The 27,587-nt window shown below is 33.2% G+C and overlaps 3 protein-coding genes across 3 annotated transcripts; 1 reads left to right on the forward strand and 2 right to left on the reverse strand.

Annotated features, from left to right (window-relative positions):
* Positions 1 to 1,052: 1,052 nt before the first annotated feature.
* On the reverse strand, positions 1,053 to 1,763 carry LOC142639954 (uncharacterized). The gene has a single exon (XM_075814077.1). The coding sequence runs from the start codon at positions 1,761 to 1,763 to the stop codon at positions 1,053 to 1,055; it is 711 nt and encodes a 236-aa protein (XP_075670192.1).
* Positions 1,764 to 11,864: 10,101 nt separating this feature from the next.
* LOC142639217 (putative WRKY transcription factor 69) lies at positions 11,865 to 18,471 on the forward strand. The gene is made up of 3 exons (XM_075813351.1): positions 11,865 to 12,205; positions 12,315 to 12,461; positions 17,689 to 18,471. The coding sequence occupies exons 1-3, from the start codon at positions 12,078 to 12,080 to the stop codon at positions 18,293 to 18,295; spliced, it is 882 nt and encodes a 293-aa protein (XP_075669466.1). The 5' UTR covers positions 11,865 to 12,077; the 3' UTR covers positions 18,296 to 18,471.
* A 992-nt stretch (positions 18,472 to 19,463) lies between these two features.
* Positions 19,464 to 26,141, reverse strand: LOC142640850 (ras-related protein Rab11D). The gene is made up of 2 exons (XM_075815148.1): positions 25,781 to 26,141; positions 19,464 to 20,279 (listed from the first exon to the last, which is right to left on the reverse strand). Exons 1-2 carry the CDS (start codon positions 25,999 to 26,001, stop codon positions 19,844 to 19,846), a joined length of 657 nt encoding a protein of 218 aa, XP_075671263.1. The 5' UTR covers positions 26,002 to 26,141; the 3' UTR covers positions 19,464 to 19,843.
* Positions 26,142 to 27,587: the final 1,446 nt, after the last annotated feature.

Genomic DNA, 27,587 nt, shown 5'->3' on the forward strand with positions numbered 1-27,587 from the left:
GTAACAAGGACGGCGTATGCCACTACCAGTTCGGAGTTCCTTTCTGTTTGTGAGACTGAGAAGTTAGAAGAAAGTAGATGGGAAAGTGGTATGATCTCATCTTCCCTTCATTCTCTTTCATCTATACTGTAGATCTAGTGCGAATCACGTCGGTTGTACTTGACTTTTCTTGCCTCCATTGCTAACTCTTTGCTTTAAGATGGAGCATTCTTCGAGTGGATATAATTGCTAGTGGGTCCTTTTTTTTTTGTGGTATTATATTCGTTTTTATTTATGTAGTATATTATAATAAAATGAGGTCAAGTTGGTCGTCACAAAAATTAAAAAACAATCGGCCCAAGAAATAAAGAAAAAGAAGAAGATAATATTGTCATACCCTTCCAAGTTGCAAATTTATAGTAAAAAAATGTGAATTAAACAAAACTTGAGCAAACGACCACACACATATATATATATATATATATATATATATATATATATATATATATATATATATATTGTGTATGTGTTCAAAAATCAAATTACATATCATCTTTTATTTAAATTTAGTTCCAAAATCGAATTTAATTTTAAATATTGATTCTTTTATTTTTTTTTTCTTAGTAAAATTAGAATATTAAAAATATTACAATCAATATATGGATTAATATTATTTAATAGTATTTCCTTAAATTGTAATAATGTATAATATATGATCAACTAGGACTGTATGTTCCTTGGACTGAAGAAATACATAAATCTGCAAAGAAATAACTTAACTGCAGAGTTTAGACATTCAAACGAATCAAACATAACAAAGAGACCATATAAAATTAAAAAAAAGAAAAAAAAAGAACAAAGACCTTTTTAGTATCAACATATGTATAGAATAAGAAGGGAAAGAAAATTGATATTTTTTATAATAAAAAAATAAGAAAAAAGAAATAGCATCTTCATCTCTTTATTTACAGTTCCAAAATTTTCCATCAAAAGTCCGTAAAATTGCACCTTTAAATATCTATCCATCACCAAAAAAAAAAAAAAAAAGTTAAAGAGGGAAAAAAAAGTGTTATCTATTTCACAGTGGAAGCAACGGTATGAGCCCAGAACTTGAGCTGATCTTTCATATCCATTTCGTTACCTAAATCTGAAATTTTCCAATTCATCAAAGGGTGCTTTTGTTGTTCCAAAACATCCCAAGCCTCAGACAAATAAGGCCTTGAAACCACAGTTTCATCAGTCTTTCTCTCTTCTTCAACATCTTCTTCACCACCTTTTCTTCCCAACCTTTGCAATCCAGGAATGATAGAAACCAATCTTGAATCCTTGTCTTCCTCAGAGAACTTAAAGCCCAGATCCATAAACCCTTTTAGCTCCTCAAACTCAAGGTCTGACAAGCTCTTAGCACTACTCAGCTTTGTCCTCCTTTTTTTTCCATGGACTTTCTTCTTAATAGGCATCTCATACTGTTGATGTTCCTCACTGGAGAATTCAGAGACTTCTTTTCCAGAAAGAATTGTGTGTAGCTTTGGTGTGGACCGTGTGGTCATGACTGAGTTTGGGGAGAGGAATTCAGGGGAAAAGCTGCTTGCTTTGGAGCTCATCAATAATTGATCGCTTAGTGATCTTACATGGAGAGTTGGCAAGCGTGAAAAGTTTGGTTCTTGGATCTGGTGATGAGTCGAGTTTGTTGTTTCATGGGGTAGTGATAGTGGTGTCTTGGAGAAAATTGTGCTCTGAAGCCAGTGGGAATCGAAGAGCTTTAAAACTTCTTCAGCATCCATTTTCTTTAGGAAAAAACAGTATGTACTTTTGACAATGTGGTGAGGAATATAAGTTAGATATCTTTGTAGATAAAGAAGGGGTTGCAAGTTGCAACACAATGAAAATATTAAGAAAAAAAGAAAAAGAAAAAAAGAATTTATTGGTGGGTTGCATTGCAATTTCCTAATTGGCCCTAATATGTTGCTCATATTATGGAAGTGGTGTTAGTTGTAAAAAAAAAAAAAATTACTAGTAGTACTCAACTTCACGTTTCTTTAAATTCAAAATTTTTAAATAGTGATGATTAATGCTAACTTTTGGTGGTCCAATCATTGCCTTCCTGAGCCTCCCCCTTAATTTTTGTTCGAGGAATATACTACGGAGTCACTTAGGGCTGTTTGGATTTGTTGTTTTCTATCAACCATCACTCTGTTTCATCACCCATAACTCAAAACTGATGGGTCCTACGGCTGAATGGTGTGTTTGGATTTGTTTTCAGTTTTTGTTTTCATCACCCAATTCTCTGATTTTTGAGTGATGAGCTATAGAAACTGAAAACACATTTTAGGTGTTTTTAAGTTATCAAAACTGAGTTTCCATGGCATTTTGGCAAATAAACAGACACGACTGAGATCCACAATTAGAGGAAAGTCACACTAGGCGTGTCTTTTGATGGCTCTCTTCAACAGCTCTCTTTAGAAGCTCAAAACAATCAAGGAAACTTCATACCACCAAACTCCAAACACTTTGAAGCCTCTGCCCTGCCCTCACCTCCTCACACACGCGAGCTTCAAGCCCACCTCAGCCAACCCGCGCTGCCCCAAGCTCAGACACTCGTCACGACGTCACTGCACAGATTAAGTCTAATATTGAACACCATGAGTTGAAAAATGCAACATGATCTTCATGCATCGAAACAAATTTTGACATTCAATTTAACATTAACACCATCCAATTCATATCGAGTCAGACCCACTTCAATTCAATCAACATGAACCTTCAATTTAACATCAAAATCCATAATCTCCTTAAGGAAATCCAAAATCCAAAATAAAATATAAAAAATCCAAAAATCCATACAAATCACTATGGATTGAAAGAAAAAGGAAATGAGTGACAGATTAAGCTCTGAAATGAGCATTTCGCTTCTGTCGTTTTCTTCGGGTCAGAGCACGTTTCGAGGATGACTGATCGGTGCGCGCTAGGTGACGATGCGATGAGGTACAGCGGCGTTGGGTGACGGTGGAGATCAGCACCGCAGGTCCTTGATTTGTTAACAATGGCTGGGTTTGTCGAGGGTTTTGGCAGAATTACAGCGGAAAAAGAAAATAAAATAAGGGCTGAATGTGTGTGAGCAAAAAAAGAAAAAGAAAAAGAAAAAAAAGTAAAAGCTACACCAAGTCAATTCATGGGTCTCACAAAAAGTAAATTTTTTTGAGTTACCAGAAGCTGGAAACAAGTGCTAAACATGTCACCTTAGGAAGTTGTGGTATTTTAAGTGATAAGTAATGAGTTATAGAGTGATGAGTGATGATATTTGAGTGATGAGTGAACATTTTTTGAAATCTAAATTAACAACCCCTTACAATCATCCATGAGAGTTTTCAAGAAATGAATGCAACATTGTTATTAGGACAACGTTTAGCAAAAAAATTGATTATAACCTAATGCTACAATGGTTGAATTGCATATTTTTTTACGTTTTTAATACATATATCAATTTTTGTGTCAATCAGATATTATTTACTATATAATTTATAAACTTATATTTTATACATAATTTTAAACTATAAAAATTACAATTAAAACAATATATTGATGACATAACTATTGATATTTTATTTTCAAGAAATTTTGCAAGCATAGAAGATGTAATCTAATGGTGAATTTGTCAAAATTTACCTCCATTAAAAATACATTGAGTAAGGTTGTAGCCAATTTTTTAGCTAAACTTTGTTATTATTATTATAATTTCACAGCAAATAAAAAATGATAATTTTTATTCGTTTTAATTTGGACTTATTATTGACACTATTTTTTACTTGATAATAATAGCTTTTCTCAAAATAGAATGAATCTTGTTTGACTATGTGTCCATCCTTATTTAGATTTTGCGATTCGCTTTTTGTTATGGACTAAAGTTTATTTATACTTAAAAAAAGAAAAAAAAAAGAAAAAAAAAAGAGAGAAAAGATAAGGCTTTAAAAAGATAAACAAAAATTAACTAAAAGATAGATGAAAAAATTGATGACAAATGGACACATCAAGAGGTTCATAAATATGAGAGTATCCAATTCCACCACAAGTGCTGAACGGAGAGAGTCTAAAGACACCATAAAATTTCTCAACTTATTATAAAAGTGTTATGAGATTTTGTTGCGTAACTAGAAGAACTCGTGCAAAGAGGCCTAAACATATAGATAAGTGTAATTCACTTAGAAAGTGTATTGTGGAATTTGATGAATCCACCTCCTTCTATTGGCTCCAAGTTATCCATATAGGACACATCCAAGTGTGAGAACTGCAATCTCCTAGTAGCGAGTCTTATGATAGAGATTTCATTGTATGCACATCCGGGATTAATAATGAAATCACCACTTAATTTATAACAGAAAAAATTAAGATAATCAACTTTATTAAATTGAAAAATAAATTTCACTTATCCAAAAACTATGATGTACAATGGCATTGAGTCCTAGTTATAATAATTAAGAAAATAAAATTATACCACTATATATATATATATATATATATATATAATCTAGGAAAAAAGAAAATTTGCATGGATATGTTAGATAAAATGTGTTTTCTAATTTGGTTTCAAAGGCTAAGTTATGGGATAAAAATTTGTTAGACATCCGTCCTACTTGGTTCTAAAACCGGTCTCTTAATATACAATGCTTAATATGAAAAATTTTATCCATTAAACATTCATGTAATTTACAGACATCTATAAAATAAAAGTAAAAAGAAATTGACAAAATTCACATCCACCATTCAGCGTAGAAGGAAAATTAAAATCAACCATGATAAATGGAGTTCTAATCCTAAAAAGCAAAACATAACAAAAATCATAACTACAAATTAAATAAGAACTAATTAATAATTAAATCAAACAAACTATCTAACCCTAAAATGTGATAGCTATGATACTTGAAATGTTTGATCATGTGAAAGTAGGAGAAAATGGGCATTTGCCCCTTTCGCCAAAATTTTTCAGCAAAATGCCTTATATCTGAAACTAATTAGGGAAATGCCCCTGTTTTGAAACTCGATTTTCTAAAAATCGAGTTTCAATTTAAAACTTGATTTTTGGATAATCGAGTTATAGCAAACTGAAAAATTAAAAAAGAAAAAGAAATTGGTACTCGAGTTCCATGAACTCAAGTACCACGTACGCTCCATTTGTTTCGATGGAAAACCTTGTGTAAAGATAGTTTTCTAAGTTTTCCAGTGTTTGGTAGTATAAAAAAAGATGAGTCAGTGAAAAACTATCTTTGGTCAACATAAAAAGTATGACTTATTTTTAGAGATTGTTTTCTATTAAATTTTTTGGAAAAACAACTATATCTCATAAGAGCATTCACAGCAGTGGAGCTAAATAGCTATATTGCTATTTTAGCTCCACTCAAACCATAAAATCCCCTACACAGCAGTGGAGGCAAAGCTAAATTTTTTTAGCTTTGCGCTACAGTGCTCATGTATCAATACATGAGTACTGTAGCTGAAAGTTATAAAAAAAAATAATATTTTACTCACGTCTGGATTAAAAAACAATACACGCTCCCCTCTCTCTTTCTCTCCCACAGTCACCGAACAAGCAACTCTCTCTCTCTCACAGTTCACTCTCTTTCTCTCTCAACCCTCTCAAAGCAACTCTCTCTCTCTCACAGTTCACTCTCTTTCTCTCTCAACCCTCTCGAAGCTCACCGCCGATCATCCATTTCGAAGCTCACCGCCGATCATCCATTTCGAAGCTCACCGCCGATCAAGCATCTCGAAGCTCACCGCCGATCAAGCATCTCGAAGCTCTCCGCCGATCAAGCACCTCAAGCTCACCGCCGATCAAGCCTCAGCCCACGCCGATCCAAGCTCTCAACTCTCTCAAAACTCTCTCAAGCTCACCGCCGCCGGCCCTCTCAGCTCAGACCCACGCCGACCCACGCCGATCAACCCTCTCGGCCTCAGACCCACGCCGACGCCGTCTTCTCTTCACAGTCGCTCTCTGAAGCTCGTCGCCGATCAACCTCAGCCCACGCCGTCGAAGCTCTCAACTCTCTCAAGCTCGCCGCCGCCGACCCATCTCGCCCAGTCCTCCATCTCACCGTCGATCTCCATCGGCACCGCCTTCATCGGATTCAAGAACGCCGCGGATTTCGTGGCGTGGCTATGGCTGGATTTGTGATTTGTGTGGGTTTGTTGGTGTGATTTGTGATTTGTGTGATTTGTGCTGATGGTTTTTTTCTGTGATCTTGGTTGGTTGGCAGTGGTGGTGGATCGGTTTGGGGAGTTTTTTTGTTTTGTGTTTGTATTATTTTATTGTAATAGAAATATTATTTTATTGTAATGTTTATATTATTTTATTGCGTTGAAAGCTAAAATAGATGCACTGCTGCAGCATGTTTTGTAAAGTGTATAGGTAAAATAGATAAAGTAACTTTTTGTATAGCTAAATTGCTAAAATTTTAGATCCACTGCTGTGGATGCTCTAATAAGCTAATTAAGGGAAGTTAGGAGGCTATTTTTCAACTTATTTAAAGTTTCTATCAAACATTGAAAAATGAGATAGTTTTATAGAAAATATTTCTTGAAAAATGACTCATTTTCTAGAAAATATCATTGTTGAAACAAACAGAGCATTAAAGTACTCGAGTTCCATGAACTCGAGTACTATGTAAAATACTTGAGTTCATAGAACTTGAGTTCCTTGAAAAAATTTAAGTGGAACTCGAGTACCAAAATTTTTTTTTTCCCCTAAGTTCATGTTCTCTATAACTCAATATTCCAAAAATCAAGTTTTACACTTGGATCTTGATTTTTAAAAAATCGAGTTTCAAAACAGGAGCATTTCCCTAATTAGTTTCAAATGTGGGGCAATTTGCAGGATTTTTAAAAAAGAAAGGACAAAAACCCGTTTTGGTCTGTGAAAGTACTAGAAATGCAAAACTAAATGTTAATTATACCTGTTAAATGGAAATATTGAATGTAAGTCACTTTAATGGGGAATTCTCATGTGTAAACATTTTAAGTATATTATTTCATACTATACCCATTTTGCTTCTGTGTTGATTTTGTCACTTTTCATGATAAAATCCATGATTTCATGTGACCTTATTTTCATTATTTTATATGCGGTGTATGCATGGTATTATTCTACGTACATATAGTGTAGGAAACATGTTTATACATGAGAACCAATTTTTCTTTCCATTATTCCATAATTTTTGGTGATGCAATGTCTAGAAAGCTAAAGCTGGAAACTAGAGTCTTAATTATGAAAAAAAAAAGTTAATTTATGTGAAAGTTTTTTGAATTTTTAATGGATCTCGAACTTTTCTATAAAATGCACGAATATATCAAATAAAAAATTAAAATAAATAATACTATCAACTTATAAAAAGAAAATAACAAAAAGAGATTAATTAAAAATAAAATCAAATTCTAAGAAACGATTACAAAAACCTAATTGAATGTAGACCGATTATTGTATATGTGATTACAAATCCCTATTCTTAAGTCAAGCCATTCATTTATGTAATTCCTTTAATTTTAAAAATTAATTAATTCATACTAAAACATGTGTTACAAATAATCAATTCACAAGATAGCAAAATTTTAAATTAATCATAAGTTAATAGTGAAACTATTATGCATACACCTACCACGTACCTAAAACTCTGTTAATGGAGTCATCCTTTGTTCTTTTTGATCCTCCATTACCTTAATTCTCTTTTGTCACTGCCTTTTCAAAAACCAATTCACTCTTCACCTTGATTCCAATGGTAGTAGATGTTTGTGCCTTGATTTATAAGTCTTAAGTTGATGCTCAAACACTACAGAAAGCAGGTTTTTTGCGGCATATTAAAAACACCATAAAAAACCATATAAGAGTCGTTATAGACCAAAAATGGTCTATTGTGATGTTTTTATGGCGATGCTGGTAAAAAACATTGCTACTAGACCGTCACAATAAACTATTGCGGCGCTTTCAATAAAAGTCACCAAATTAATATAATCTATTTAGCGGCGGTTTAAAAACGCCGCTAAATTAAAAGTTCGAAGTTTAATAAAGGTAAATATATGGTTTTGGGTTATTTGTGGAAAAAACGATTTCTCATTTGTACTTATAACAAGTTCAGGCAAAGGAAGTTTGATCCTCGTATGTGTGTGGTTTTTTATTTTTTATTTTTATAAATAGTTTGATAGTTACAATAGGATAGATGATTTGAACTACAAACATCTCTATTGAAAACTTTGAGAGAAGTTAGTTGAGTACTACAAAACTTTTGGAGAAGTTTAATCCATATTGAATACTGAAGAAGTTGGAACAAAATGCATATCGCATAAAACTCCTAGAAGGATTTTCAAATAGTACAACTTTTAATATGTGTAATCTCTATCATTATAATGGAGATGAAAAAAGATTAATTTGGAGGAAATAGACATACAATATGATCATTTCACTTCACTACGAGAATTAATTGATGCGTTGCATCAAAATTCTATCACAACTCGATGTGAAATGTATACTCAATATTTGGTGTAATGGTGTGGGTTTTAGGTAACTCAATTGATAAAGTCTTTGATGATTGAATAAGAGATCTAGGGTTCAATCCCCGCCTACACCAAAAATTGAATCATCAGGAGCGGACACCATAGGTTGAAACTTTCTTTCAAAATAAAAAAAGTGTAATGGTAAGAAATATCAAATTTTGAGTATGCATGGATTTCAAGTGAACACCTAAATAAATGGATCAAATGCTCTAGGAGGATAATATCAAAATTCCTTTTAAAATGGGGGAAAATGATGCAGGAGCTTAATGTCAATTTATGAGACAGCCATATACAGTTATACACAGTATACGTTATTTAGTTTATCTGTTTATGTGTCTTTAACTTGCCATTAATTATTATTTGTTCAAAATTATTTTTAGAGTCTTGTTAGCAATTTAAATACAACCGAGTTATTTGTATATTGGGAGATATAAAGACTATATTGTAACTTGTATTTTGGGTGGAAAGTTTCCCATGCATTATATTTGCTGTTATATATATCAATTAAAAAAAAAAATGAGAAGGAGACTAAAGAGTGTTTTGATTTAGAAAATAATTTGCAAGTGTATCTTGCTTTTGAGTTGAATTATTCTCTCTTTCTTGGCTTGTAAACGAGTAGAGTTTTGTTGAGTGTTAAATGTTTGAGTTTGGCTTGATAATAAAAGTAAAATATTTAAATAACTTGATTAGAGCTTGAATTAGGCCTATCAGCAATGTAAGTATAGCTAGTATAGGTATATTATCATGTCCATTTGGTTTGGACGAGTGGTCACAAATCTTAATTTTTTTTGTTTGAGTTTAGCAAGATATTGGTTTTATTTTTCAAGCTTATATCAAACTTATCACCAAACTCATAAATAAGCCTAGGCTTGACTTGTTTTTTTATTGAACTTTTTTTTTTTTTTTTTATTCACAAGCCTTTTAAAGAACATTTTATTTTTTTGAGCTCAGCTCATTTATTAATAAACCTAATGGGCTAATTTTGGGTCAATTCTACTCTAGCCTAATCTAAGTGTATATGTGTGTGAAGCACTTTTTTGAAAACTTGAACCCCGACCCTTGTCACCCCTCACACTCCATAAGCATTTATACTTGTGGAGTGACCATTGCATCAAGGGTGTGTGGTGGTATGAGTGAACTCTTTTAATCTAGCAAAGGCTAACTATTATATTTATGAACCACTTTATTTATTTACAACCCTATACCTCTATCAGTAAAGTGGGGCTTAGTCATGCTAATGACATCCATGATTAATTAGTAGTGTTGTACAACATTTTTTAATCCCTAATTAAGTGTGTTGAGAAATTTAGACCTCGGTTGATATAATTAACAAGTTTTAAATCCAAGTTGTTAATTAGATTTATTATGAATAAATTTTGTTAAAACAAATTAACATCAATATCATGTCAATATCATGCACAGCGGAAAAATAAATAAGACAAGATATGATGACTCAGGAAAACCAATGAAACAAACTAGTTTCACAGTAAAAAACCTGGGGAGAAACCTTCCCAAAAAGCAATTCACTATAGTAAAGAGAATTTTCAAATCTAGTACAAAACATTTATCCTTAAACTCTACAATCCTCGTAGATGAACTAATAGTAGAAACCTTCTACCGCTTCAGAATCTCTGAACTCTTCAATATATGAATGCGACCCTTTTGCGAGAATCCTAGTACGTGATTAACCAATGATGCATGGATCCTAGTACATGATTAACCAATAATGCATGGATCCCAGTATGTGACTAACTCCACCAACTTGGAGAATATGTTGGCTGCAAAGTTTTTCACTTTATCAACAATGAAGATCAAGAAGTACTTAGTTATAAAACCCTAAGGCACAAAAGACGCAATAACTTCTTACAGAGAGAATAATGTACTCGGTCACTTTTGCATGCGTTCTCTATGTGCATACCCACTATGACGACATTTAAAATAAGCCTTATATATGTCTAGGGTTATGAGAAAAGAAACCCTACACAAATATTTCATCATGGGCCGAAAATCAAATCTGGAAATTTTGATTTCGTAAGTCTCGATAGATTCTTAATCTGTCGAGTTTCAATCATTAAATCTCGATAGATATGTTTTTGTTGAGCTTCTATCAAGTTTCTATTGAGCTTCTGTCCAGGTTCAATGACCAGCTTTTTTTTATTTGTTTCTTGGTTTAATCTTCATGACTTTAACACTTGACTTAAACAACATGTTTTTTGAAGTCTTAAACAATCCTAGATCTATCCAAATACAAGTAAAGTGCATTTTGTCAAAAGATTAGCTAATTACATAAAATATATTCTTAACAAAGTGACATTGCAAGACTTTTGTTTTTACTTAGATTATATCTGTTGATTTAACCAAGCATATCTCTCAACCGACATCATATGAGTTTCTACGCAGCACAGTTTAAAAAACACGCAACGCAACAAAAGCAGTGAATTAGGCCAAAGTAGCTTCTATCACCGACGACCTACAAATAAACGCAGAAAGTCCGAAGTGGAGCATATAATTCTCAAACTCGAAGAATTTGGAACTTAGAAGATGGGACATGGGAGGTCTCATTCTCATCTCATGTATATCTAGCTAATTAACAGTGGGAACACATGTTCAATATGTAGGAAATGTACGTTTATGCTTAATTGGAAAAGATTTACTAGATTTCTTTTGGTACACCAAGCGTCACCATTGATGTAAAACAAGTCCCTGTATAAAAGTCTATCTTTTCTATATATAATATAAAAAGTGGAGTGGTTTCGAACTGGAAAAGAGAGACCTCCGTTATGTTACCGTTATGCTACCTAATATCATCTTTTGATAAAAAGTTTTCCAATCAAATAAATATTCCGCATTTGTTTTCTGATAAACCTTACCCACTGTTAATATATGTGGTCAAATCTTTCCCTATGTCACCATTTTTTTATTTTTTGAGAACTTTCCCTATGTCACCTTAAACGCAAATATTATATATAATAATTAACACCTTAGGTTGCACTTATATGGAACATAATTATCATTGGTCTACAAAGATAAATTATTGATTTACCGATCAAACTTTTCATTTGCTACCAACTTCAATCAAAGAAAGACAATTAAATACACATCTTCAAAATAAATATATATATATATATATATATATATATATATATATATATATATATATTTATATATATCCTCACTACGTTGGCTCTAGGTTGGACTGTTTCTTGGCTTTGTTAGTTTATTCTAGGACCATTAGATTATTCCAAATGAGTTCACAACTCTATACAATAAATTCAGCTATACATTATAATCACCTTCTCCTCCATATATTATAAATAATCCATTGTTTCACATTAGTTTAGTGCTTATTTGCCTGCACGTCCCCAATAAACTACACTCCTGCCAATCTGTCACCATGACGGTCCATATTAAACCCCTTTACCCCTCACCTATCTTTCTCACTCATTCACTCCCACATCTCCGGCCAACCTTAACTCTTGTTCCTTGGCAACCCCACAACCCTATGATCACTTAATCAACGTCCCAGATTCACCCCCCACCTTCTCATCATCATCATCATCATGAACCGTAGATTTCACACCAACCCTTTTGTCACTGACCCAGATGAGCCAGAACTAGAAAATGGGCCGGACTCACCCTCCTCTGGTGATGACACCAAGATTTCTAGTGCACCATCACCCAAGAAAAGGTTAGCTCTTTTCTCTTTTAGGGTTTTTTTTTTTTTTTGGGGGGGGGGGGGGGGTTTGGGGAAAGTGACCGTTTAGGTGAGGGTTTTGTTAATGTATTGTACTGTACAGTAAGAGGGATTTGAAGAAGAGGGTGGTGTCAGTGCCGATCGGTGACGTGGAGGGATCTAAGAGCAAAGGGGAGGCATACCCACCGTCTGATTCGTGGGCCTGGAGGAAGTATGGCCAAAAGCCCATCAAAGGGTCTCCTTATCCTAGGTATAATACAACTTCCTAACTCTTGCATGCCATTTGAGTAATTGATCAATGAGTGCTTATATAATTTTGTGCTAATTGCTTGCTTAGGTTTCAATTTTTTGCAATTAACAAAATCCAATTTATTTATTTGGAAAACAAAACTGAAATTAAAAGCTGTATTCTTTTGGTGAGTGCAAATAAAACGAAGTCGTTGCAATTGAGGAAATTGCACAAATTGATATGAGTGCGAAATTTGTTGGGTTGTGATTGCCGGCGAGAATGTATTTTTTCTCGGGGGAGCATATATCATATGTGTTGTGTGATCTGGGACTGGGTCATTCATTGTTAGCTGTTGTTGCATTCCGGCGTATTTTAGCCTGGAGGCGGCTATACTAAAATGCGCATGGGCATAGTAGTTGGTGAGAAACTGAGAATTGTAAATTTGTAATGTATCCCATGCACGATCCAATGAGGGACTAGCGTGGTAATCACGCTCTAATGATTTGCTGCTTTTTGTTTTGTGTGTGTGCCTTTTCAGGCGGGATCCAGTCCGATAAGATTCCAGTGCCAATTCTATTTGCGCCAATAATTTTATTTTATTAATTTTGTTAAACTTGTTGTGCACGTATTTTTTTTACACATTTTACCCACCTTAAAAAATAACTAAAAATCGTGACTTCAAATGGTGGAATTGGTTTTTATTCTTGAGGTGTGTAAAAATATGTAAAACAATTTCTGTATAATAAATATAATTTTTTGTAGGACAATGAAAATTTTTTGTCTCAATTTTTATATGTTATGTTTAAAAAAAAAAAAAACTTGTAATTGAATAAATTGGAGTTATAGAAAAAATTGACACAAAAATTGTATTTATAGAATTTTGTTCAACACCTAACCTCCTAACCAATTATATCATGAGTTCATGACTATTTTACTTGATAAACCAACTTTCTTTCTTTCTTTTTTTTACCATAGATTTGACTAACCCAATTCAAAATTATGGCAGATACCTTGATTTATCAATTTAATATTTCAAAGGTTTTTCTAGGGTGACTCTGAACTCTGAAGTACTATAATCAAAATCATTTGTAAGTGTTTTACTCTTAACTTTTTATCTATATTTATTATTATTTATTTATTTATTTTTAGTCATGAATATATGGTGAAGAATTTTTCACATAAACAAAATGGCGAAGATTAAAACAATTGAAAATATGTGTTTATAATTCATTTCAAAAGACCATAGAATTTTTCAATATTGAGTAATCGCTACCAAAACTAAATGGGCACAATTACCTTGAATTTTTTTTTTTTTTTTGTTGAGAAAGACAATTACCTTGAATTAGTTGCCCTATCTCTTTGCTTATTCCCCCCCCCCCCTCCCAAAAAAAGTGATCTTAGTTTGGCACTAATTAAATTCTGCCCTAGAATCAGTATGTATTTTCGTAATTCAAAACTTCATATTTTATGCACTTAATTTTAAAAAACTCGATTCTCTAATTAATATTTGTATTGTCATCAGTTTTGTATTTCGGTGACATTGTATTACCATAGAAATTCATTTGTAACAACAACAATTCATCTAATAGGGTGAAATGTGATGATATAGTTGTATGTGTTGAGGATATTTCAAATTGGTTATATCTAATTATAGGGGGAAGGATATAAAAGTGTTACTCTTATAAAATATAATAAAAATTTTCAAATCTTTAAATAAAAGTGCTATATATTTAAATTGTAATCATGAATATAAACGTGCCCTAATTTAATGAAATTTGAAAATTTTTACTTTTACTTTTTAAACCTTTTTTTTTTATTCAATCTTTTTTATATTGAGAGTATGACTTTTGTGCGGGGTTGCGTAGTTATTAGGAGTAGAAATTTATAGGTTATTTTAATTTTCAATTTAACTTTGTGCCATCTATTTTTTTTTATTGTTAAATAACTCTCAATTAGGTAATAGATTTTTTTTTTTTGAAATTATAAAAAAGTCAATGCAAAAGTAGTCATTTCAATAGTATATTTTAGATGGATGATTTTTAATTATGGTTTGGAAAAATATATATGTATTACAAACTTACAAACATATGTGGTAAAATATGATTTCGTATCATTGGTGTGACAAGGCAATAAATCCATCCAATTTATCTTTTTCATAATAAAACTTAGAGTAAATTACTATGTAAACTTTATATTTAAATCTTCTATCACAATTGTGGTTATAATCCTTTTTTGCATTGTGTCTAACTGTTTTAAATGAAATTTGAAATTTTTACTTTTACTTTTTAAACCTTTTTTTATTCAGTCTTTCTTATATTGAGATTTTGACTTTTGTGTGGGGTTGTGTAGTTATTAGTAGGAGTAGAAATTAATATATAGGTAATTTTAATTTTCAATTAAACTTTGTGCCATCGATTTTTTTTTATTGCTTAATAACTCTCAATTAGTTTTTTTTTTTAAATATACAAAAAAGTAAATGCAAAAGTAGTCATTCAATAATATATTTTAGATGGATGATTTTTAATTATGGTTTGGAAAAATATATATGTATTACAAACTTACAAACATATGTGGTTCTATATGATTGTGTATCATTGGTGTGACAAGGCAATAAATCCCTCCCATTTATCTTTATCATAATAAAATTTAGAATAAATTACTATTTAAACTTTATATTTGAATCTTCTATCGCAATTATGATATAAACCTTGTTTGCATTATGTTCCATACCGTTTTAAATGAAATTTATTTCAAATTTAAAGAATTTTTTAATATTTAAACATGCCTACGATTTTAAGATTTAAATAAAACTATCAAAAACAATACAGTTTAATTATAGTTCTGGTGACCGTACTTCCTTTGGAGAGGTTCTACCATGTGAAGTGGAAGGAATCGCCTTCTGATTTTATTGTTGTTTTGGTATATGATACTCCAAATTTGATTATCCTAATAAAATTTCTATCATTTTCTTTTAAAAAAAATATAATAATAAAACTTATCTAAAACTACGAGATTTAGGTAGTGTGTAGAGTGGAGTTCATGGCTTCCTGACAGAATTGTTTTCCAGAAGCATGTTTTATATATACTTTGTTCAAAGATTAAAACAATTGAAAATATGTGTTTATAATTCATTTCAAAATACCATAGAATTTTTCAATATTGAGTAATCCACTATCCAAAACCAAATGGGCACAATTACCTTGAATTAGTTGCCCTATTTCTTTGCTTAGTCCCCCCCAAAAAAGTGATCTTAGTTTGGCACTTACTTTTTAAATTCTTCCCTAGAATCAATATGTATTTTTGTAATTCAAAATTTCATATTTTATGCGCTTAATTTTTAAAAATTCGATTCTCTAAATAACATTTGTATTGTCATCAGTTTTGTATTTCAGTGTTATTGTATCACCATAGCAATTCATTTGTAACAACAGCAATTCATCTAATAGGGAGAAATGTGATGATATAATTGTATGTATAGAGGATATTTCAAATTGGTTATATCTAATTATAGGGAGAAGGATATAAAAGTGTTACTCTTATAAAATAAAGTAAACATCTTCACATTTTAAAATAAAAATGCTATATATTTAAATTGTAATCACGAATATAAAACGTGTCCTAATTTTATTAAATTTGAAAATTTTACTTTTTAAACCTTTTTTTATTCAATCTTTTTTGTATTGAGAAAATGACTTTTGTGTGGGGTTGTATAGTTATTAGTTGGAGGAGAAATTAATAGGTAATTTGAATTTTCAATTTAACTTTGTGCCATTGATTTTTTTTTATTTTTTTATTGTTAAATACCTCTCAATTAGGTAATAGATTTTCTTTTGAAATTATAAAAAAAGTCAATGCAAAAGTAGTCATTTCTATAATATATTTTAGATGGATGATTTTTAATTATCGTTTGGAAAAATATATATGTATTACAAAGTACAAACTTACAAGCTGATGTGATTCTATATGATTGTGTAGCATAGGATCATGTGGTGTGACAAGGCAATAAATCCATCCCATTTATCTGTTTCATAATAAAATTTAGTGTAAATTATTATTTTTATATTTAAATCTTCTATTAGAATTATGTTATAATCCTTGACTGCTGCATTATGTATCTTACTGTTTTAAATAAAATTTGAAATTTTTACTTTTACTTTTAAACCTTTTTTATTCAATCTTTTCTACATTGAGAATATGACTTTTGTGTGGGGTTGTGTAGATATTAGTAGGAGTAGAAATTAGTGGGTAATTTTAATTTTCAATTTAACTTTGTGCCATCGATTTGTTTTTTTGTTAAATAACTCTCAATTGGGTAATAGATTTTTTTTTTTTTGAAATAATAAAAAAGTCAATGCAAAAGTAGTCATTTCAATAATATATTTTAGATGGATGATTTTTAATTACAAACTTAAATAATGTGGTTATATATGATTGTGTAGCATTGGTGTGACAAGGCATTAAATCCATCGAATTTATCTTTTTCATAATAAAATTTAGAGTAAATTACTATTTAAACTTTATATTTAAATCTTCTATCACAATTATGATATAAACCTTGTTTGCATTATATGCGAAATGAAATTTATTTCAAATTTGAAGAATTTTTTTTTTAGATTTAATTAGTTCTGGTGACAGTACTTCCTTTGGAGAGGTTCTACCATGTCCATGTGAAGTGGAAGGAATCGCCTTCTGATTTTATTGTTGTTTTGGTATATGATATACTCCAAATTTGATCATTTTAATAAAATTTTCTATCATTTTCTTACAAAATATATATAATAATAAAACTTATCTAAAACTACGAGGCTTAGGTAGTGTGTAGGGTGGAGTACATGGATTCCTGACAGAATTGTTTTCCAGAAATATGTTTATACTTTGTTCTCAAGTTTTAAACCAAAATTCAATTACCCAACATTCTCACAACTCACAAGCATCAAATTCTGATTGGTAGGAATGAGATTTCCATGCTTATTACGGTGTGGTAATATGAGAGTTCCCCTCGAATGGAATGTTGGGTTAACGTTTAAGGGTTGTATTAACTATTATATAAGTATATATAAAAATAAAAAAAAATGTTCCCACTCATTTTGCATAAAATTCCAGTCATCACCATGCAATGCAATGCAATATTTTTCTCTTTACATGACAATCGGATCTATTAATTCTTTAAGAGTTTTGTAGTTCACGAAGTTTTCAACAAAAACATCCAGAATTCATCAATTATATATGCGTTGTTTTTGTGTGGCAGGGGATATTACAGATGCAGTAGCTCAAAGGGGTGCCCGGCGAGAAAGCAAGTGGAGAGAAGCCATGTGAACCCCACTGCGCTCTTAATCACCTACGCCTGTGACCACAACCACCCTTTGCCCACCTCCAAATACCACTCTTCCTCTTCCTCCTCCTCCTCCTCCTCCACCAAAGCCGCCGCCGCCGCCGCCACGTCAGACACTATTTCCAAACGTCCCGCCAAATTCCCTCCGGAGGAACCCGCTGTGTTTAGCGAAGACCCGTCTTCGTCTTCTCCTCCCCCGCCGCCGCCGCTGCTACTAGACGACCACTTCGAGTGGTACTCCGACGTGGCGACAACCAAAATATTAGAGAGCCCGGTTAGCGCGGGAAGCATGTGTACGGAGGCTGACGTGGCGATGGTGTTTACTATGGGAGAAGAGGAGGAGTCTTTGTTCGCTGACCTGGGCGAGTTGCCCGAGTGCTCCCTGGTTTTCCGGAGCAGGAGAAGCGTTGTGGAACTCGAACCGGACAACAACAGCAACAGCAACAACAACAACAACAACGTTGAGTCGAAACGGACGAGTTGTGGTTTAAGCGTGCTACCATGCTGCGGCACCACAGGATAATTAATTAATTAAGACTCACTACTAGTTGTGGATCATTGGCTCATTGCATATTATTCTCTTAAATTGATATCCAAAATTGTATATTATCATAATCAATCCCGTATCGTATCTGGCGCCTTAAGAAACTCACCCTCCAAAAAATAATTGATTAAAATATAAAACGTATCTTACCGTTTGTTTTCATGCATTTGTTTTCTTTTTTCAATGTACAGTAATTAGAAAGATAAAAGGATTTTGGACATTTTTGCGGACATCACAAAAAAAAATCAATTACATTATTTTTTGAAATGATTAGAAATACTATATAAATATCTCACCACTTCTCTTGGGGTCTCAAACTGAGACCCCCACTTCCATCGTTACATTGAAGGCATGAGAAGTAGACATGGCAAAACGAGCGGGTCGGGTCGGTTACGTGTCGGGTTAATCGGGTTTGTGGGTCAATCAGGTTGTGGGTCAAAATGGGTATTTTTAAATGTGTCAACTGGGTCGCGGGTTGAGTCGGGTTGACTCGTATTTTTCAAACAAATTTTTTTTTTAAATAGATGCAATCTATCAATTGTTTGAGTTCCTTAACTGTGATTAGATTCTCACCGGTGATACTGTTACCACTTACTAATTACCACTGAACAATTGATATCCAAATTTAGCGCAACTCTTGTTCCAGTTTTCTAGAAGCTAATCTTGGTATAATCTTCGATCTGTATAAAGTAGGAAGCGAAAATGAAGATGGCAAGTAAAGAATGACAAATTATAATAGAGTACATAACATATTAAGTAAAAAAGAATAAGTAAATATTTTATAAGAATTACGCCTTAATCTCAATCTACTCAACGTTGGTAGACGTGGTAAAATGGGCGGGTCAGGTCGAGTTTGGGTCGGGTCAATTGAGTTTGCAAGTCAATCGGGTTGTGGGTCAAAACAGGTCATTTTTAAACGAATTAATCTGGTTGCGGGTCAATCGGGTTAAGTCAGAAAATTCTAACCCGTTTTGCCATGTCTAATGAGAAGATACCATTTGACTCAACTTGCTAGATTAAAAAAAAATCATTCAAGATTTCGATTTCTATTTTTTATTGAGATGGTTAGAAATAATTTTGCTACTAACCCCACGTCTAGACCCAATATGTTAGGAGGTACCATCCTACCTACTAGGGCAGTTCAAGATTTTGAATTTTGAATGTTCATAAAGTAAAAAGTTTAACAAACAATCGTTACAAGCTAATTAGAAAGCTTGGTAATTACAACCTTCGGCAAAGAAAGATCAATTACACAAAATATTCAGTTGACCTGTCCTGTACGTAGCTTGCTTGCCACAATATTGTTACAAACAAAGAAACCCAGTTATTACAACCTTCAGCAAACAAAGATCTATGTCATATAACATATTCAGTTAACCTGTCCTGTGGCTGTATGGATATCAGTTCATGCATCTTGCCCTTTTGGCAATTTTCCAAACAATGTATGACAGACTAGCTTTTATTTTACAGCGAGATTATGTTAATCACTTTACAGAGAAATAAAAATATGCTGTAAAACCATAAACCCTAGCTTGAGCAGCACCCAATTCTCTTCAGAACTGAGGACTCATCTTTGACATTTATTGTTTGTCCTTTTGATGGAAGAGAGGAAGAACTTCCACTATCACCTGCATCGACTGCCCTCTTGCTCACGATCCGGTATATCTGGGTGAGAACTTCAGTAAAAGCATTTTCCACATTGGTTGCTTCCAATGCAGAAGTTTCCATGAAATAGAGGGACTCTCTCTCTGCAAATGATTTTCCGTACTCTGTTGGAACGGCCACAAGGTGTCGAAGATCTGACTTGTTGCCAATCAGCATGACTACAATGTTGGGGTCTGTGTGCTCCCTCAACTCCTTCAACCACCTTGCAACATTCTCATATGTTGTGTGCCGAGTGACATCATACACCAGCAATGCACCAACAGCTCCTCGGTAGTATGCACTAGTAATAGCACGGTACCTGCAAAATAAAAAGGGGAATCAATCGAGCTAAAATCTCTAATGGCATAATACTTAAAAGAGTTTCTCAAAAAAAAAAAAAAAAAACTTACAAGAATAGAAAGGGGAATCAAACTAACAATATATGAAATATGGCTGTAAATAAACCTCGGCCTTTTGAGAAGTTTGAATATCGATTTGCAATTGTAACAATATATTTGCGCAGCACTTTAATCATTGATCAAGTAAAAAGAAGATACCAACAAATCATCAAGCAGTTAATGTACTCACGAATGGAATGCTTAAATTGACAAATATAGAAATCGCCAACAGACTCTCTACATGATAATAAGGGAAAAGGAGTGAAAGAAGATTAGTGGAAGTGGTAAAGAACATGACTGACGGTATGAGAAAACTTGTATCATCATATGCTCTCATATAATGAGGATTTGTGAAATATAATAATGACTACTGGGCCATAAAAACCAACCATTGCGATATTGGTTTGTCCATTGAACATTTGTGGCATACCCCCACCATGGTAAGCTATACTGAAAATGAAAGTGGCTAAAACTCTTTCGCTCATGGGACTTTAGTATAACATATCATTGTTAGTCAATGCATCTAACTACCACAAAGAAATCTATGTTGATATGAAGTTACACCTAAAAGAGCCATTTTGTATTCAAAACAACAATAAAAGAATTGAAGCATCATATACAGTGATAACTACAGTCATACTTCCAGTAGCATATTGAGCTTGGCTTATCCATAGCTCTCATGTGGAGCTGCATTTGACATGTGATTACCAGGTATCAATTTCCCCAACCAATGGAAAACTAAAGAAATGCCAAACATTGAAGAGTAAGATTACCAGCTAACATGGAATTCACCGTGCAATGTAGTACCTACTTCCTAGTAAGTAAATCATCAACTGCCAAGCACTTGTAATTCACAGCTTTCCAAACAAAGAAAGCTACCCTAGAAGGAGTAAATAATACAGCATATTGCGATTATGGGATTGCTCATACTTTATTAAACATTAAAATGCCATTTTGGTGTTTCCTTGTTTCCTTCATTTTTATTAGTTTTATGCAATATCAAACTTTACAACTAGTCTCACAATTGAATCAAATCCACAAGCCTAAATCCTTCTACCATTCCAAATCCTAGAAATCTCAAATTTGTAAAAAATGTTCTCCCAAACTGATCAAGTTGAAGGCCATTTTCAAATAAAAGCTTAAGGCTTTTGCAAACAGACTTTACGACATAACTAGGTGATACATTTATTTTAAGAAGTAACTGGGTGGCAGCATCCCTCAGTAGGTCTCTAACTAATGAAAATTGATTATGGATCAATCAATACCATTATTGTTAAAAGCGTCAAGCACACATGCGTCCTGGAGCCTATGTACAAAGTGCAAGCACACGCTTGATTAAAGTAAAGTGCACATTTTTCAAACAGTGTATAATAACCTGTAATAACAAGATTCATAACAAGAATAGAAAAAAGTTTAAAAAATCAAAATAGGAATGTGTTTTGCCTATTAGCTCAAATGAATAGTGCAATTACACAAAGTTAATAAACTCAGGACTTCACTTCCTAAAAATTGGTTTATTTTTATTTTTATTTTTATAAGCGATCACCAAAGCAAAGTGTCTCGACTCTGATGGGTCTGTGTAGTCCAACAGGTTTTCACAATAGCCCTCTAACCAAGCAGCAGCAGCCTGCAGGATGGAGGTGTCCAGTGGATGATGAGAATGAAAGTAGCAAGGATTGAACAGTGGCGGCACGTGGGGATTGGTGGAGTCGGCTAGCCACCGTGCAGAACCTCACGACTACCAATGCAAAATCCAAATCTATTGTCTTCATCATGTTTTCCACCACCAGAAAGCCCATTCTGGTGCACTCTGCTAAGAAGCAAGCCTTAAAGAATCTAGTGTGCGCCATTCAAGACTTGTCTGTAGAGCTCAAACAAGTGAAAACCCGACTTGAGTCACTGATGAAGTTCATATAAAGAAATACCAACAACCTTGAAGGCAACACTCCACACATGGAGAAATTATACAGTACTCATAGTGGACCACGTCATTTGTCTACCATTCCAGTAAAAGACTTCCACTTGTTTAAAATTGCTGAGTCAGTATTTAGTTTTTATTTAAAACTCCACAGTTTTAAACAGGTGGGAGTCTCTTACTGGAAAGGTGGACCACGTCACTTGTCCACCATGAGGACTTTATAATTTCTCCCACACATGAGAGCCAACATTGTTGAGCCACCAAAATTTCATGCTAAAATAGAATTGCCAATTTCAACCAAGTGTTTACTTTGAAATTAATTTAATAAAAAGAACCTACTGTTGAGCCTAAGCAATCAAAGAAGATTCTACATGAGAGTAATACATGAGAGAGTGCATATGATGTGAAATTTTGAGTTTGATGAATGTGCTACTGATAAAAAGCCTACTGAAGTAGAAAATAAAGATTGATATAATGGTGCTTCCTATGGCTTAAGAAAAGACCGGTTCAATTCCATCATTCATTCCACACATTGATTTTGTAACTTCCGATAAGTTTAATGATGTTGAACTCAAGACTTTTCTGTTCTTAATGTACCCAAGAGTGATTCCAGAATTGAAGCATGAATCCAACACCAGAATTCTTATCCTTCTACACTTCAAAACTCAGGTTCATGTTTTCTCCAAACAGGGGAAGATGATGCAGGCACAAAAGGCATCTCTATTTCAATTTGGTTTTATTTAATTTGGAGTCCATTGTAATTTTTATTTGTCAATTGTAATTTTGGAACCTAAGTGGATCCTCAATTTTTGATGGGTGAAATCAGGTCGGCAGGTGTAGCAAGTAGCAGTAAGAGATAAAGATGAAAATTAAATGCTGGAAGAGGAAAGTGACAGAGTTCCTTAGTCTAGTAGAAGTTATCAATAAAGATTCCTAATCTTTAGAAATGATAGGATTGGGTTAGATTTATCTAATTCGTTGTAATTTGTTTGTATTTTGTTATCAGTTGTATTTGAAATTACCTGATGTATTACCTGCATGTATGATTATTTAAGGAAAGGAATGAATCAATGAAGGCAAGAAGAATGAACCCAAATTCCTCTCTTCTCTCTCTCACGTTCTAGGAGGTTAGTCATTTATAAAAAAAAATTTTAAAAAGGGCTCTAGGATGCTATTTACCTCAAATCTGACTAAATTTCTGTTTAAACACTTGATAAAAATCCAGTTCATAATATTTTGTAGCTTCAGCTCAATTAATAATAAACATGCACTGGCCTCCAAACCTCAAGTTGTACAACTGCTCCTACAAGGATCAAGCAAAGTTAAAAACCTAACAACACACTACATTTGAACTTTATGGGAGGGTGTTCCAGAAAGAGAGAAATCATTAGTCGACAAAAGTTCCCCACCTCTATTTCTGATGCCTAATTCAGAGTTAACAAAATAATACCTCTTATACTTTCATTTTTTTGAACAGCTTACTATCAATTCCATACAGGCAGAAAAGACAGAAGGGCGTCCTGTCCAAATTCCTCCAAAAAAGAAGCAACAAAAATTAAGAATAACCTAAAAGTAAGTGTCATGACCTAAGGCAAGTGTTGGCCCCATCTACACCATACCCCAAAAGTACTACTCAAGTTATAATCAGAGCTCCTCGTAAACACTTATATAGCCTAGTACACACTTGATGTGGGATTCAACATATGGTCATGCAACCCACACATTCCAACCAATACCAATCCAGATAATCATCGGTATCACACTAAGTTCCTCAAGCTTGAATTTCACAAGTAAACATTAAAAGATTAGATAACTGGACTCATACATGCTAAACAGACTCAGTTGCACCTAATAATCCAGTCATTCAATTGCAATAGTGACAACTACTTTAGGACGGTCCTGCCGAGTGTATTTAAAATCACTCTGTCTATTTCTTTATAATATGCAATCTATATGTTTGGCCTCTCATTCCAAAATTTTAGAGCCAGTAGGCCCAGCACGCTAGGAACCATACTTTTTTTATTTTATTATTATTGGTGATTACATACAAACCAGAGGTCCTGAACCCCCTATCTCACCATCAACCTTGCTACCATAAGGGAAGAAGGTGCCATTTAAGCTAGAGCTCATTGGCATAGCAACCATTCACACAAGAACCTTAACCATATAACAGAACTTGTAAAAATAAAGTCCAGGAAGAGCTTAAATCTTTCTTTATGGAAGAGGTAAATTGAAACTTAATAACATGAAAGGGAATGAGATAATATTAAAAATGATAGGAGAAAGTTAGATGCTATCTCTACTTATCAAAAATAAAATAAAAAATTGGATGCAATCTCATTCATTTCTTAATAGTTCAGAGACTATAAGTTCAATCCAAAGAGGAGAAAAAAGTAGCTCCCACTGTAAGTCGAGGAGAACTAATTTATATCAGACAAACAGAAGAACAGAACACTATTTATTATACTGCTTTGCATCTGCATGAGATGAATGCTAACCAGAAGAAAGCCATGCCTACATATAAGCCAATCAAACATCAAGTTCTACTATTCCACATAAGAACTTAAGCTTCCCCAAACAGTACATAAAGGTTCACACCAAATAAATCTTTGAAAAAATGTCCATAATGGTCAAAATCACGAAGACGACTAAAGAATGACATAGAACAGAATAGCATCCAGCATAGCATGAAATGCCTCACATATGCGTGATATTATATACCGAAATACAAGATCCATATCAAACCAATGAAATTCTAAACCAAATACCATAACCCACATCATATTAGTAAGACTTTTTCTTTTTCCCTTTTTTCGTTTTTGAGAAACAACCCTTTCTTCAAAAGCCCTTCAGATTCCACATAACCACATCAAACCCATAACATACAAGCTTTATTTTATTATACAAGGAACGCCTCAAGTTATGCGCAAGTGGGACCATCCTGAGGGGCAAACCCCGGATGCCTAGTGCCTACACACCCCCATTGATTAGGCATTAGGTAAATAGCGAAATGCCTCAACTAAGAGTCAAACCAGAGACTTCCGGGTTTACATACATTTATTCCAGTTATGGCTAAGGCATCCCTTGTGGGGCAAAGCATTTATATGGTAAGAAAGTAATTTCTGGGCCTCAAAACCTATGGTATTGTATTGCACATAGAAGGCAAAACCTATGTCATATAATCAGAAAATTCTGACAGGAAAGAATCAAAAGCCTTCTTAACCTCGAAGCCCATGATATTTGACACATAAAACCCAATTAAACAAACCCCGAAAAAACTAACCTAACAGAAACAATCAGCTTTCTTGGCCCCACCAAACAAAATAAAGTTTCAGACAGAAATATCAAACCCCAAGACACAAGTATCAAACCCCAAGACACAAGTATCAAAATTTCCTAGGAATACTCACAAACCCATGAATTCCCTGATAATATAATCAAAACCCACATGACAGAATCCCATAATTTTAGATTAGAAAAAAAGAAAATGGAAAAAGGGCACACCTTTCTTGGCCAGCAGTGTCCCAAATCTGAGCCTTGATGACCTTGCCATCAATATTCAAACTCTTGGTAGCAAACTCTACCCCAATAGTAGACTTGGACTCCAAATTAAACTCGTTCCTCGTGAACCTCGAGAGCAAATTGGATTTTCCCACACCAGAATCACCAATCAAAACCAGTTTGAACAGGTAGTCATACTCATCTTCAGGTTTGTAGACAGCCATGTATCAACCTTCACTTTTTCTTTAGTTATTAGAGGGAGAGAGAGAGAGGGAGAGAGAGGAAACAGTTTTTGTTTGTTATAGTACTATGGAATTGGAAGTGTTAGGACAGAGGGAGAGAGAGATTAAGCTGTAAAGCAAGAGATATGGTTTAACTATTTAGGATTTTTATTCTCAAAAAGTAGGTTACAGTTGAGTGCTCGTGTTTCGATTGGTTTTGGGTTTGGGACTGTTGGAAATGGGCACTGACAAAGACTGTTACCAGGTTCGCAAGAATCTAGGAAGCGTGTATAAATGCCAAGATCATATTATAACATCTCCCGCAATTAAATAGTAATAAATTAATATACCTTGGAGCGCTCAAAGTCGCGGGAAAATTCTGAGACGTTTATATATTCATAGTTTAAAGACAAAAAAAAAAAATAAATAAATAAAACTAAGGGTTGGTTTAGTTGGAGAAGTGAAAAAGTAAGAAGATAAAAAAGATTTAGTTTTTCTCATGTGTGTTTGGTTTGAGAAGTGGAAAAGTGAGAGGGTGAAAAATTTTTTTGTTTAGTCGGAGAGAAAAATGAGATGATGGAAAATGTAGTCTATATAAATTGACTATTATGTTCTTATTATATAATATATAAGAAATAGTGAAAAAGTGAGAAAGGTAGGTGAGTGCAATAAAGTGAAAGTATTTGTGTAAATTATATCATTCAACATTTTTTCCTCCCTGTTTTCATTCCAATTTGGGAGGACAAAAAATGTTGGCCTAGAGAGATTATTTTCCTTCCTATTTTCTGTCTCTCTTGTTTTCTCTCCTGAACAAAACGGTAGAAAATGCTATTTTTCACCCTATTTTCCTCTCCCTATTTTTCATCCTCCATGTTTTCACCTCAACCAAACATACCTTAAAAGTCTAAAATATAAATTACGAAATACATATACAACATTTTCACAACAAATTTTATGTGATAAATTGTTATAGGCTGTTATTGATGGAGGAGAAAAGAAATTTCAGTAATAGGTTCAAATTATAACCAATAACATTTAACCACCTATGATTTGTTGTGAAAAATTATATTTTTTTAAGTTTAAAGTAATTATATATTTGATTTATAGAATTTAAATATTAAATATTTTAATTCTAACAGTGGAAGGTATTGTCCACTTTGGGTTCAGGTGTGACCCTCATGGTTTTGTCTCACATCGGAGAACTACGCCTCTCACCTTCGACTTATAAGAGCTGAGCCTAAGTGATCGAAGGTGTACCATCATGTGTTAACCCAAAGCGAATAGTACCTTCTAAGGGAGCTCATCCTCCACACTAACTATATTGCGTAAATCCATTCTTTTTTTTTTTTTATAGAAACTATTTTTAGGTTAGGAAAAGAATATATTTTTAAGTATTTGTAATATTCTTGACAATGCTTAAGAAAACATATTCAAATTTCATATTTTTAGTGTTTGGTTGCATTTTTGATAAATTTTAAGGAAAACATATCGCTTACTACTTTCTCACATTTTCTCATTTTTCATACATATATATACTAATAAAAAAGAGAAGAGGTTTTGATTTAAAAAAAAAAAAAAACAAACAATAT

The sequence above is a fragment of the Castanea sativa genome, chromosome 6 (genome assembly GCF_040712315.1).
Source record: "Castanea sativa cultivar Marrone di Chiusa Pesio chromosome 6, ASM4071231v1".
Classification (NCBI taxonomy): domain Eukaryota; kingdom Viridiplantae; phylum Streptophyta; class Magnoliopsida; order Fagales; family Fagaceae; genus Castanea; species Castanea sativa.

Coding starts and splice junctions, on each gene's coding strand:
- LOC142640850 (XM_075815148.1), bottom strand. CDS start 26,001: ATGGCTGTCTACAAACCTGAAGATGAGTATGACTACCTGTTCAAACTG. Junction 20,280..25,780: donor GACACTGCTGGCCAAGAAAG/GTGTGCCCTTTT, acceptor TTTATTTTGCAG/GTACCGTGCTATTACTAGTG.
- LOC142639954 (XM_075814077.1), bottom strand. CDS start 1,763: ATGGATGCTGAAGAAGTTTTAAAGCTCTTCGATTCCCACTGGCTTCAG.
- LOC142639217 (XM_075813351.1), top strand. CDS start 12,078: ATGAACCGTAGATTTCACACCAACCCTTTTGTCACTGACCCAGATGAG. Junction 12,206..12,314: donor GCACCATCACCCAAGAAAAG/GTTAGCTCTTTT, acceptor TGTACTGTACAG/TAAGAGGGATTTGAAGAAGA. Junction 12,462..17,688: donor AAAGGGTCTCCTTATCCTAG/GTATAATACAAC, acceptor TTTGTGTGGCAG/GGGATATTACAGATGCAGTA.